The 14,400-nt window shown below is 41.2% G+C and overlaps 2 protein-coding genes across 2 annotated transcripts in view; both read right to left on the reverse strand.

Moving 5' to 3' along the window:
* Positions 1-14,400, reverse strand: part of LOC116254174 (chitin elicitor receptor kinase 1) — a 53,449-nt gene that overhangs the window by 24,826 nt on the left and 14,223 nt on the right. Inside the window, exons 6-9 of the mRNA XM_050078114.1 lie at positions 3,996-4,094; positions 1,461-1,554; positions 1,232-1,383; positions 1,071-1,162 (exon numbers count right to left, since the gene is read on the reverse strand). Coding sequence (XP_049934071.1) covers positions 1,071-1,162; positions 1,232-1,383; positions 1,461-1,554; positions 3,996-4,094 — 437 coding nt within the window. The remainder of the gene's footprint in view (positions 1-1,070; positions 1,163-1,231; positions 1,384-1,460; positions 1,555-3,995; positions 4,095-14,400) is intronic.
* Positions 11,832-13,531, reverse strand: LOC126410111 (uncharacterized). Its single transcript, XM_050078113.1, has 2 exons — positions 12,373-13,531; positions 11,832-12,136 (listed from the first exon to the last, which is right to left on the reverse strand). The coding sequence occupies exons 1-2, from the start codon at positions 13,136-13,138 to the stop codon at positions 12,093-12,095; spliced, it is 810 nt and encodes a 269-aa protein (XP_049934070.1). The 5' UTR covers positions 13,139-13,531; the 3' UTR covers positions 11,832-12,092.

The raw sequence follows: 14,400 nt of genomic DNA on the forward strand, positions 1-14,400 counted from the left end.
TAGAATCAGACCTATTCAGGACGGCATCCCCAAAAGGATTCTTGACTGCCAAGTGACCCTCTTATGTGGATCCATTTGATTATATCAATGTAAATTTGCTGCCAAAAATTCAACACAAGCCACATCCTAGTGCCTGTTTAAGGTCACTTCACAAGACCTGAACACATAATAGCAAGAAAGGCCATTTCACCATATACACGAACAAACATAACACTAAACAGTAAAACATTATTTATCTCACAAAATGCTTATAGAAACATTAGATCAAAAGGGGACTAATCCCCTCAATATATGAAAAAGGCAGAAACTGAGCTAGCTCCAACGACTAGAGAACTAGGCATTGAGCTAGCTCCAACAGCAAGAGATAGAAAGAAAAAGAAGTGCAGAAAGCTGGGTCACAGCAGCAGCCATATTCTGCCCTAATTTTCATTATACAGGATAAAACATCTTTATAGCTAAAAAGTCCTTAATTTTACAACATAACACTAGGGCATCATGTTGAATTACATGTGTATGGACAGAGTTTGATCCAAATTCAAAACATGTCTTATCAGATAGAGACTACACATTGCAAGTCTATACAAAGGTATAAACATATAAGCCCCTCTATACATAGAGACACCACATACATGTTCATATTTCTTGGAGCTAGTGTGATCCAAGTAATTTTCCCTAGTCCTACTCTTTGTACCTCCCACTCCTGAGTTTTGATAAACTCATGCAATAAAATCACATATTTCATAGATTAAACATCCACCATGCACACAGAGATAATGACATATAGAAAAGCTAGAAAACAGCATTACACACACACACTATACATATATACATGTGTTAATAGTTGATCCAATGAATATTGGCATGCACGGTGGTGCTCATATTTCTCAGTGCCAGTGAGATCCAAGAAGCAATTTTGCCTAATCCTACTCCTTGTTTCTGCCAATGTCTGAGTTCTCATAAATTCACAAAATGAAATCACATATTTCACAAGTGAATCCATTTACCAGCCAGACAGAGATGTGATACATAAAGAAAAGATACAAAAACAGCATCCAGTGGGTTCATCTTACTCAGGAGGCATGTAGCCAAATGTACCAACAAGACGTGTATTCAATGATGCACCTCCGACCTCTGTAAGTTTTGCTAATCCAAAGTCCGCAACCTGCACAAAGTACAAGTTACAGCACTGCTACATGAGAAAGCAAACTTGGTAAGAGAGAAGAGCCAAAACCTTTCCATGAAATCTCTTGTCTATCAAAATGTTGGCTGACTTAATATCTCTATGAATGTAGACAGGGACTGTGTGTTCATGGATATATTCAAGCCCCCTAGCTGAGTCAAGGGCAATCTGGACTCTCTCAGAAAATGATAATGGCCTTCCTGCTGAAAGCATAAATATAATATTCACCAGCTGAATTTGCAATCAACTCAGAAGCTACAATTCTCAATACAGCTCTTACCTGTACCATGTAAATGTTGACTTAAATTGCCATTATCAATGTATTCATAAACTAGGAATAGAGCACGATCAGTACAATATCCTATCAGACGCACCTACATTAGTTTGCCAAGAAAGAAAACATCAAAATGACTTAAGATGCTTCACTAAATAAAATCCTTGTTGTCAATCAAATAACACATGCAGTATAAAATTTCATTAATGGAGACCCATGCTGGAAATTTTTTAATCCCTCTCAGTAAAGGTGGAAAGGAAAAAGAAAAGTTCAAAGATTGAACAAGATATTTTCACGTATCAGGTTCACAGAACTCAACTGCATGCCAATATCATCAGTCTTTCTTGGTTGTACTTGTACATGAATTACATGGTTCTTGTCATATATGAATCAGAGTTGATTTTGACCTATATATAGTCTTTGTCAGTGAACAGTTAATACAGATATGAAGATTGAGGTTAGAACTTATAAAGCTTCCATATATCCCTCTTCAATATTTGTCACAGACACAGGATACCGGATCATCCAATCCAATCAGAATGTAATTAACTTGCTTCCATTATTTCCTCAAGCTCACTTGTAGACTTGTAGTGTAGATTTTGTGAGAGGTTAATATCTACATCTCTGGTTCCAGCTTAACATTTGCACCTACAGAGGTTTGATCAAAAAGTGAAAATGTAGAAGGATCGTAATATGGGATGGTTAAAAATGATAAGATTGTATAGATTAAGAATGTGGAGACATAAAAAGTAAAATTTAATTAACCACCACTTGTGTATCTGGGTTTAGGCCTAGTTGTTGTAGGCCAGTTAAATCCGTAGGTGCATGTGTTATATGCACTCATGATAATGGATGAGTTTGTGTAAAGTGGTGGTTTAGGGTAGTCGGATGATAAAGTATTTGACTGAATCATTTGCTTTGAAAGTGTGCACCCAATAATACCTTGATTGCATCGAAACATGATTGGTTGAGTGGGCAGTGCTTCCATTATGTATACTTCGTGTATGTGGATTGTGAAAATAAATGAATGACTAATCGAGTGTATGATGATCAATTATTATGTGTACAAAACAGAGTTTTGTTTTGCAATCATCACGACGACTGATGATTATATGAGATATTATAAAATTGATGAACTTGCATTGGAAGTTGTAATATATATGTAAGGTTAGAGATCTGAGTTTCAAATGTGATATAAAGTGTACCACTAAATTATGTTATAATACACATATCCTAGGGTGTTAACCATTGCTGGTTATCTGTTCTAAAGGCTCAGTCTAGCTTTGTGACCGGTTTTCAGGTTCCAACAAGCTAGGGTAGCAGGCAAATCAGAGGATATAGCTTGCATTGCACAAGGGAGGTGTTTCATATGTCGGTGTGCCAGTCTGTAATTTTATTATTGTTTCTTTTTTTGTATGATCTTGTAGAAAAATGTAAATTGGGCCAATGTCTATTTTGCATAACAGTGTCTGCACACATGTTCGATATATAGTGAAAGTGAACGGCCTGATTTAGGTGCTTTATGTGTTTTGATCAGTGTCATCGAGTCTAATCTATCACATCACCAAAGTTTTGTGTCCAACATCCATTTAAAAAAATGAGTAAGAATTTGGGGTGTTGACAATTTTAGTCCAAAATTTTATATTAAATTAAATGAGGATTTAAACAAAAAAAAGATGATGTCAAGGTGTTATCCTTTATAAAGAAAACACCCTTGCACTTGCAGTCCTTTTTAAATGTGACAACAAGGTGCTGTCTTGAGACAAGGGTTTACATGCTTTTTAAAGACAATGATAGAGTGAAGAGACGGGGGTGTCATTCATGACACCGTTTTTAGGAAGGGGAACAATGAGAGAGAAAATGGAAAAGGGAAAAACAAGAGAGGGAGGAAGGAAGAGAGAGGAAAGAGAGAGAGAGAGATGGAGACAGGTTTTTATAGTGATGTCACTACTCTCCGTGCTTAGTCTATAGTTACTGGTGATCAGAAATAATATGTTCCCACCATTGTCAATCAACGTTCACCGGAGAGATGAGAAGGATGTCGGTGCAACTGCATGCAGGTGAGCTTTTTTTTTTTTTCTAATAGGAAAGAAGTGTAAGTACAATCAACAGCAGCACTCAACTTGCATTGACCAAGTTGGGTGCCACACAGGCCAAATTTGCACCAGCCCACTACCTGTTTATAGCCATATCCATGGACCCTGCAGTAAATATACAACAAGAAAAGCACTGTTCTTACACATCTTAATTTTGTGAGAAAGTTTGACTTTGTATTGGAAAAAAAAAATCATTTAATTCTTGAGAAATGACCATCTCATCAAGCTCCATGTCTATAAAGAATGAAAAGTTTCATGCTTCCAGTACAAGCATCCAATGTCTTCAAAAGCTTTCAGTAGAAGTCAGAACATTTTCTTTTTGAGCAATTCATTGGATTGTTGATGGGCATTTTGTCATAATAGAGATCTGATTTCAAATTATGCAGGGAAAAATAAATGCACAAATTCAGTCATAGAAATAAATGTCTGCAAGAATATTACGTACCAGGTTGACATGATGAACACGAGTCAAAACCTTCAATTCAGCAAGAAATGATTCTGTAGATGAACTTGATTCCATTTCCATCCTCTTGACTGCAGCTTGCTGATCATGTCATATAATAAATATATAGTTACCTCAATGACAAGAAACCTAGAGGAAAGTTATTTATTGTGCAAAGTGAAAGCTATAGTTATTCTAAGTCTTGCTAAGGATAGGGATAAATATCTTATACACCATTACATAACGTTAAGATGTGTAAAGCATGTGGAGATGGAACAATGCAAAGAACACAAAACATAAATAGATCTCCAGTTCAATTGAGTTTATAAGAAACCTACATAGTTCACAATAACTATAATTGTTGAGTACATTGGAGAGAAAACAGCCAAAAAGTTCTTTTCACTAATCCTAATCTCCCTTAAATAGAGATTAGTCAGAAATTACAAAATAGTTCAACACAACGAAAAAATAATAACAAAAGAGGATTGATGACTTATTAAAAGTTTCAAATAACTACCCCAACCTGCTAACATATTTCTTTCAACACTCCTCAAGCTGGAGCACAGCTTGTCACAGCACTTTTGAAAAATGGAACTAGAGACAGGTTTAGTCAACATATCAGCTATTTGATCTTATGAAGCAACATGCATGGAAGATATATAACCACATTGAACTAAATCACGAACATAGTGAAAATCGACTTCCATATGCTTTGTTCTCTCGTTGAACACTAGATTATTTGCAATCTACATGGCTGCTATATTGTCACTTGTAGATCAGCTAACATAGATTTAATCTACATCACCTCAGCTACATTTTGAGTCATTGCTCTATATTCAGATTCTGCACTAGACCTTGCCACAACATTTTGCTTCTTTCTTCTCCATGTAACTAAGTCTCACCCTACAAAAACACAAAATCTTGTAATAGACTTTCTATCTTCAATAGGCCCTACAAAATTTGCCTCTGAATGTGCTACCACATCAATTGTTGATCCTTTCTTAAATAGCAATCTTTTGCCAGGGGAGGATTTTAAGTACACGAGAATCATCATAGCTGCATCTCATTGTACATTAGTAGGCCTGCTCATAAATTGACTAACTTTACTCACAGCCAAAGTTGTGTTTGGTCTAGTGACTGTCATATAAAGAAACTTACCAACAAGAGACCGGTAACTATTACTATCAACTAGCTAAGGTTGGCCATCACATAAATGTTTCTTGAGATCAATAGGAATATGAGCAGGTTTAGCACCCAGCATCCATGTCTCTTTTAACAAGTCCAGCACATATTTGCATTGAGATAATATGATTCCTTCTTTACTCTCGGCATCCTCAATGCCTAAAAAATATCCAAGGGTCCAAGCCTCCAAGGTCTTTTGTAAAAAATTGCTTCTGAAGATGTGCCTCTATCTCAGATATATCCTGCGTGTTGTTTCATCTTTCATGTCAATATAAATGTCATCTACATATACTACCATGACCACCACTACATTACTTGCCTTATTAAGTAGTAATGAATGATCTGATGCTGATATATAGAAGACAAAAGAAGACATAACATCTACTAGCTTTTGAAACCATGCACGTAGGCCTTGTTTCAATCCATATATGCTTTATTGAACTTGCATACCTTATTAGTTATTACACTTTCCCTAAATGTAACACCCGATGCAATGGATCTGGATCAAGGTCCAAATTTGACCCGTATTATTCCCGTGGGCTGTGAAGAGAGCCCAACGACAAGGGATCCTCTCGTCAGCTGAAGGCGGAAGAAGAGGGAAACACTGAAAGGATGTGGAAGTGGGAAGAAGAAGAACAAAGGAAGAAAGAGAGCTGAGGAAGAGGAAGGAGGAGGAGCAGAGGTAGGTTATGGGCCCTCTAGAAGAGCATCGGAAAGTCCAATAGTCTAATCCAGATTCTGATAAGGTTATGGGCCTCCACCTTCCTCGAATCCCCTGGCTGCCATTGATTGGCAACCAGTACTCTGCTGCCGACTTTCAGGCCCCAGGAGAGAGAACGACACTAATGTCATGTTCTGACGAAGCGTGGATTAGGAATTACCCTTCCCTACCACCGTGAATCTAATGGAAGATAGGTGAAACCACTATTTTTTGAGAAACTCAAAAATAATCGGATAATCCAATCTGCGAGCTTCGTAGTTACCTGCAATAGTGCCAATAGCCGAATAGTCAAAACGTTTCGAGAGTTGCCGATAGACTTCCTTAGGAATGAAAATTTGTTTGACACCATCGATTTCCGATTTCACCGGAGAGACAAACTCCTTTTCAGAATCCGACTCTTACCCATTGCATTGGACTATATTAGCCCACGACCGTTTGCCCCATCCCTCCCCTGCAGGCAGAGAGTCAGAAACAACCCATTGCTCCTCACGACCATCGACAACACACTCCATCAGCTGATCCCATTCGACCAGCCCCATAGTGTCCAGCTCCACCACAATCACCATGCTTGCGATTTCTTAATAAAATCTGTTCCACGTCAATTGCCCCTTTTGTCTTTCTTTTTTTCTTTTTTTTTTGATGAGAAAAGGATAGATCAGATATACATCTGTCAGCAGAAATAGACGTTTGATCCCCTTCCTTTCTTGCCTTTTCTTAAGACGTCAGTGGCTGTTAGTGGTCAAATAATATTTCATGAACCGAGACTAGAGCAGTCTGGTTTAAACAGAGATAAGATCACATATAATAATAATGAAGTTTAAATCAAAACAGATATGTGAATGACAGTAAAAGGGAACCCAGAAAAGGAGGACGATAGACAGAAGGATAAAAAACAGGTATGGTGAATCAAAAGATATAACACATGACCAGCTGACGTAAAGAACAGAGGAACCAAGAGAGGACAAAGTAGATATGAAGATGATATAGAAAGGACAGACCTGCTGACGTGCAGAACAAATATAGAGAGAACAGAGTAGATCGACTGAAACAGAGGAATCAAGAGAGAAGAGGAAAATCAAAAAGCATTGTCAAATCTCGCAGGACACACCTTTTGGTTTCGAATCAGTCAAAGGCCCAGACCTGCTGACGCGCTTTGATACCATGCGAGTTTTTCCAGAAGCTATCACCAGAGAAAGCGAGAGGAGAGGAAGAGAACAGAGCCAAAAGAAAACCGCATGTCTCATAATACTCTAAATGTGGTTCATTCAATTAATAAAAATGAGGATCAATACCCTAAGATTCAGTCTTTACAATAATACCCTTAAGTAAAACATTATTTAAAGCATACAGCACAACTTATTAGAAATGGATCTGTAAAGGATCCAGGTCCAATCACTTACAAGCCATCACATCTTAACAGATGTGTTGGACCTAGTCGTGTTTCTAATAGGTCCCTAATTCAATATTATCTAGTTTTAGTTTATGATTTCTCTAGAGTAAGTTGGGTCTTTTCGTTAAATAACTAAGGTCATATGCATTCTCAAACGATTCATTATTGAAATAAAAGCTCAGTTTGATTTCATTGTTAAATTTGTTCGTCTAATAATGCTCTTGAGTTTAAGTCCTCAATATTACCACAATTTTACTCTGAATATGGAGCTCGACCACAATTGACTTGCCCATATACCTTCCAACAAAATGGAGTTGCAGAAAAAAGCATAGGAAACTCTTAAATGTTGCCTGAACCCTTCTGTTGCAAACAAATGTGCCTGCATATTTTTTAGGTGATGCCATGCTTACCACCTGCTATCTTACTAATTGATTGTCATCCTCGGGCACTGATAACAAAATACCTATTCAATTAATCTACCCTCAAAGACCTTGTTTCAAATTCCTCCAAAGTCTTTGGCTGCACCTGTTTTGTGCATATCCTTGGCCCCAAAAGAGATAAACTTGCTAAGCAAGCCATCAAATGTGTCTTCATTGGATATCCTAGCAACCAAAAAGGTTACGAATGCTTTGATCCTATAACTCGGAAAGAGTTTATCAGTGCAAATGTGACCTTTTTTGAGTCTCAACCTTACCTTCAATCCTACTCTAATTCTTGTCCTGAGGTACGAGTTCATTCCCTTACCGATTCCTCTAGAGTCGGTTCCTTGGTCTTTTCCTCCATCCATACATGTTTTTGTGATCCTTTGCTGGTCTACTCATGCCAACAGGACCCTCTCTAGATCGTCCATCTATCTCTTCTCAAGAGGTAAGTAACCCTGAACGACATGATCTTGGATCAAATGATTATTACATTGATGATGACCTACCTATGCACTTTACAATGTATTTAATGATCATATGAGTAATAGTTTACAGCAGTTTGCTTAGGATATCCCCACTAGTCATCAACAAGCATTGCTAGATGTAAAATGGAAACAACCTATGCAGGAAGAGATGGATGCATTGATATCACGAGGCACGTGGGAGTTTGTACATCCTTCAACTCAAGGTGACGTAGTTGGATCGAAGTGGGTCTTCACCATCAAGTATCATTCTGATGGATCTATTGAGAGGTACAAAGCTTGCTTGATTGCCAGAGGTTATACACAGACTTATGGAATGGATTTTTTTGAGACTTTCTCTTCAGTTGCGAGGTTATGAACCATCAGACTTATCAATTTGTCATTGTTATGTGAGATTGGTCCCTTTACCAACTTGATGTAAAGAATGACTTATCTTTACATTGCTTAGCTTGAAGCCTTGATATTTGACCACACAATTCCATTCACATAACCAAAAGTGCAACCATTTATCTAAACCCATGCTAGTAGACCAGACCCATTCAGCCGATGTCTTCATTTTCAATCTCATTAGAAAAGTTGGAAGGGTGTTTCCCAACATTCTTATGGCAAGGGAATATGTGCATTGCTCAAAAATATATGGTGCAACAGGCTACCAATTATTACACCTATAAGAGGTAGGAAGATTATGATTGCAACATGTAGAAATACGAACAAGAAGGAGACGAAGAGCAACAATGATCACGATGTAACGTGGAAAACCCTCAACACGAGGGAGAAAAAACCACGAATGAGGAGGAGTTGGTGCCCACTAGCAGCCAGACTCTCTCTCTCTTAAGATTATCATTAACTTAAGGATTAGGGTTACAAGACTTAAGTAGAGCCCAAAACGGGCTACAAGGCGGGTCGGGTATGGATCCGGACCCGAAACCCACAAACTATCAACACTCCCCCTCAAGTTGGGCATACATATCAAACATGCCCAACTTGGATACATTCCTCTCAAATGAAGCTGAAGGAAGAGCTTTCGTCAGAACATCAGCAGTTTGGTCTTCAGACTTCATGTAAGGTAAGATCAACTCCTTCGCATCAATCCTTTCCCGAATGAAGTGACGATCAATTTCAACATGTTTTGTTCTGTCGTGAAGAACAGGATTGTTGGCTAAGTTGATTGCAGACTTGTTATCACAATACATCTTCATAGGTCCTTCAATCTCTATTCCAATGTCAGTCAACAATATCTTCAACCACAATAACTCTGACACTCCCATAGCAACTGCCCTATATTCTGCCTCTGCACTGGATCTAGAGCAAACATCCTGTCTCTTGCTCCTCCATACAACAAGGTTTCCTCCCAAGTAGATACAGTACCCTGTAGTGGATCGTCTGGTATCACCACAACCTGCCCAATCCGCATCAGAATAGCCCTCGATTTCCACAGTCTCTTGTTTCACATACAGGAGTCCCTTACCAGGATTTTTCTTCAGGTAGCATAGCACTCTGTCCACAGCCTTCAGATGTGCATCGGTTGGCGCATGCATGAATTGGCTCAAAACATTCACCGCAAAGGTGATATCAGGTCTCGTGAGGGTAAGATAGATTAGCTTCTCAACCAGACGTTGATATCTTCCCTTGTCTTCTTCACAGAGAGGCTCTCCATCTCTAAGACTCAACTTGTGCCCAGTGTCAAAAGGGGTAGGAGTAGGTCTACATCCCAATTTACCAGTTTCTTCCAGCAGATCTAATGTATATTTCTTTTGGTTTAGTACAAGACCAGTACTAGACCTAGCAACCTCCATACCAAGAAAATACCTTAGTTTGCCAAGATCTTTGAGGTCGAATTCTGTAGCCAGTAACCCTTTTAGCTTGATAATCTCCTCATCATCATCTCCAGTAACAATCATGTCATCTACGTAGACGAGCAGGAGAGTAACCTTGCTCTCCTTCTTCTTCACAAACAGAGTGTGATCTCCATTTCCTTGTTTGTATCCATGACGTATCATCACTCTTCTCAGTCGTTCAAACCACGCTCTAGGCGATTGCTTAAGGCCATACAATGCCTTTTTCAGCTTACAACACATTTTTGGTTCTTCATATCCTGGAGGCATATGCATATATACTTCTTCTTCGAGGTCACCATTGAGGAATGCATTCTTAACATCCAGTTGATACATCTTCCACTCCTTCATCACAGCTAGGGATATAACCACCCTCACAGTCTTCATTTTCGCAACAGGAGCAAAGGTTTCCAAGTAATCAATTCCATATTTCTGGCTAAACCCCTTGGCCACAAGTCTAGCTTTATATCTTTCAACACTCCCATCTGGTTTGTACTTGATGGTATACACCCATTTGGATCCAACTAGGTGAGCGGCTTCAGGAATCTTCACCACTTCCCATGTCAAGTTTCTTCTTAGGGCATCTATTTCTTCTTTCATTGCATCAACCCACTTGGAGTCACTTTGAGCTTCAGCGACAGTCCTGGGAATCACAGCCAAAGAAAGAGTAGAAACAAAGCACTTGTAATCTTTCCCAAGTCTGGAATAAGAAACAAAATTACCAATGGGGTGTTGAGTACATGACCTGACACCCTTTCTCAGGGCAATGGGAAGATCGTCATTCTTCTTTTCAACCTCATCATGGGTCTCCACGGTCTCCTCGGTAGGACTTGGTTCATCCAGGGAAGGAGTGGCATTGGGATTGAAAGTAGATCTAACATCACAAGTCATCACCTCTGTCCGAGTACCTCGTCTAGAGTAGAACTGTCCAAACAACTGAGGGCCTTCCTTCTCAATGCTATTGTCACCCCTTTCCTCCTTCTCAGGCACATCAACAATATTAAGTGATTCTGCTTTCTTGTAGTCCAAAAAATCTATAAACTGAAGTTCCTGTCTCTGAGAATACTCTTCCCTGCCCACAGACTGCTCCCCCTGAAGAGGATTCGCACCAAAGTAAGAGGCATGTTCCAAGAAGGTAACATCCCTCGTAACATAAGCTCGACCAGTAATAGGATCAATACATTTGTATCCTTTTTGCGTAGGGGAGTATCCAACAAAGACACCTTTGATAGACCTAGGATCAAGTTTCTTGACATTTGGACTGTGATCATGGATAAAACATACACAACCAAAAACACGAGGAGGAAGAGGAAATGGTGGACGACTGCCAGGAAGCAACGAGTGGGGAGTCCTACCATTCAAAACACGACTGGGCATGCGGTTAATAAGATAGGCACTAGTAAGAACTGCATCACCCCAATAGTGTTTAGGAAGATTTCTCTGAAACAAAAGAGCCCTGGTGACATTAAGAAGTTGACGATTTTTCCTTTCAGCTACCCCATTTTGAGGGGGGGTGTAACTACAAGATGTCTCGTGAACAATCCCCCGTTGTCTAAGAAACTCCTCAACAGGCCGACACATGTACTCACGGGCATTATCGGACCTGAAAGTTTTAACATTCGCACCATACTGGGTATGTACAAGAAGAATAAATGTCTCGATGATTCGAGGAACCTCGCTGCGGTCTTTTAACAAGTATATAAATGTAGCACGAGAGAAATCATCAATGAAAGTGATAAAATACTGGAAACCTTGACGGGTATAAATGCCTGAAGGTCCCCATACATCAGAGTGAATCAGGGAAAAAGCTTCATTAGCACAACTAGAAGAAAGAGGGTACGAAGCCCTCACATGTTTGGCAAACTGACAAACATCACAAGAAATGGAAGACACATCAAAGGAGGAACACAAGTCTGGAAACAAATGTTTCAAAATCCCAAAAGGTAAATGCCCAAAACGTTCATGCCAGTACATAAAAGACTGAAGACAATCTTCTCTTCTCTTATCTGTCTTGCGGATCGCTGTCAACAGAGCAGTAGCCACACGTATGGGAAGACGATATAATCCATCAGAAGCTAAACCAATCCCAATCCTCTTCCCTGTCACCAAGTCCTGCAAAACACAACGATCGGCAGAGAATATAAGTTCACAATTCAATTCTTTAGTAAGTCTACTGACTGATAAGAGATTTAAAGGAAACTGGGGAACATGTAAAGCGCCCTGCACATGAAATTTGTCCAACAAGGACAGAGTGCCTTCGCCTGCCACACAGGTAGAGGAACCATCTGCAAGAGAAACACGTTCCCTTCCCGAGGACAACTTATACTCATGAAACAATTTTGGATTACCTGTCATGTGATGAGTAGCACCACTATCGACAATCCATTCCCCCACAGAAGAGTTACCTTGATTGCCAATAACTGCAAGAGCATGATTAGCTGTAGTTCCCTCTGAGGTCTCAGTCTTGTTGACATCGAGTCTGCCCAAATAAGCCCTTAGTTCACGAAGCTGGTCAGCAGAAATGGAGACTTTTTCTCCACTAGAGGTGGCTTGCACCTCAGACACAGGCGTTCTCCCAGTCAAAGATCTCTCTCTGTTCCCCTTCTTTTCTGGATGAAGATCCCAGCAATAATCCACAGTGTGACCTGTCTTCTTGCAGTGAGTGCACCGGCGAAGAGACCTAGATGGGCCGCCAGGACCACGACTCACGAGAGCAGATCTCTCGTTATAGGGCACAAGTTCCCTCTTCCCTTCTTGTGTAACAAGCCTTCTCTGTTCTTCCGCTTCAACACAGGAGTACACATCTTCAATACTGGACACCTCCCCTGAATTCAAAATCTGGCTTCGAACACCTTCAAACTCATCATTTAAACCTGCTAAAAATAGGAACACCCTGTTTTCCCATTCATGAGCAACATAGAGCGCCTGATCATGGGGACAATGCCAAGGAATATCAGAATGATAGTCAAGCTCTTCCCACTTGGCTTTCAAAGCCCCATAGTACTCTGCAACAGACGAGGTCCCTTGTCGAATGCCATAGACTGTCTTCATTACTTGGTAAGTACGAATTGCGGTCTTCTTTTGGCCATACATTTGCTCGAGGACCACCCACATGTCTCTAGCAGTCTTCTTCCGAAGGATAAGGGGCTGAATATCGACGGAAACGGAATTGACAATCCAAGTTTTCACTTGATTATCCTCAAGAAACCAAGTATGTCACACATCACTTGTTCTTGCTGGTTCAGGGTTGCTCCCATCAATATAGGCCATGCGACCACGGCCAGCAATCCCCATGGTCATAGCAGGCGACCACGAGAAATAATTAGCCTTGGTGAGGCGAAGAGTGATGACCTGCATGGGAACATTCTCAGTTCTAAAAGCCCCTATTTCAGTGGGATTGGTGTTGACGGTTGACGAGGAAGAGGCTGCCATAATCACAGACCAGTCTAGCTACGGGTGAAGCCCAGTAGGCAGCAAGGGCAGCAGGGAGCAACAGCACAATACAACACCAAAAACAAGGCAGAGAGCAGGCAACGGACAAAACGAAGCAGAACGCTGCTGGACAGAGGGTCGCTGGGCAGGCCGACGCTGGGCGGAAGCGACTGAGCAGGCAACAGAGAGGCAGCCGCTCAGGCAGAACGGCGCGGCGCTGGGCGGAAACAGACCGCCGGAACCAGGCAGAGCGGCGCACCGGCGGAAGCAGACCGCCGGAAAAAGACACGGCGGTGGACGATGCGCCGGATGACAGAGAGGAAAGCCGCTGGGCAGAGCGTCGCTGGGCCGGTCGTCGCTAGGCGGAGACGGCGGAATCCTGAGCGGCGCTGATCATGGGCGGCGCTGGGTGGAGACGGCGGCGGGGCGACAGACGAAGCTCAGGGCGGCGCTGGGCACGGGCGTCGGGCACAGGCGTCGGGCATCGGGCAAGGGCGTCGGGCGAAGCTCGGACACGAGCGTCGGGCACGGGCGATGAACAGGGCCGGGCGAGACGATGAACAGTGCCGGGCGAGTCAATGAACAGTGCCAGGCGAATCCTCCTCCAACACGGGCAAAAGACAAACCAGAAACGCCGGAACTTCACGGCTCTGATACCATGTAGAAATACGAACAAGAAGGAGACGAAGAGCAACAATGATCACGATGTAACGTGGAAAACCCTCAACACGAGGGAGAAAAAACCACGAATGAGGAGGAGTTGGTGCCCACTAGCAGCCAGACTCTCTCTCTCTTAAGATTATCATTAACTTAAGGATTAGGGTTACAAGACTTAAGTAGAGCCCAAAACGGGCTACAAGGCGGGTCGGGTATGGATCCGGACCCGAAACCCACAAACTATCAACACAACACAACCTAGTTGGGAAACCAATAGTACATCATCT

Source organism: Nymphaea colorata, chromosome 5, assembly GCF_008831285.2.
Source record: "Nymphaea colorata isolate Beijing-Zhang1983 chromosome 5, ASM883128v2, whole genome shotgun sequence".
Lineage (NCBI taxonomy): Eukaryota > Viridiplantae > Streptophyta > Magnoliopsida > Nymphaeales > Nymphaeaceae > Nymphaea > Nymphaea colorata.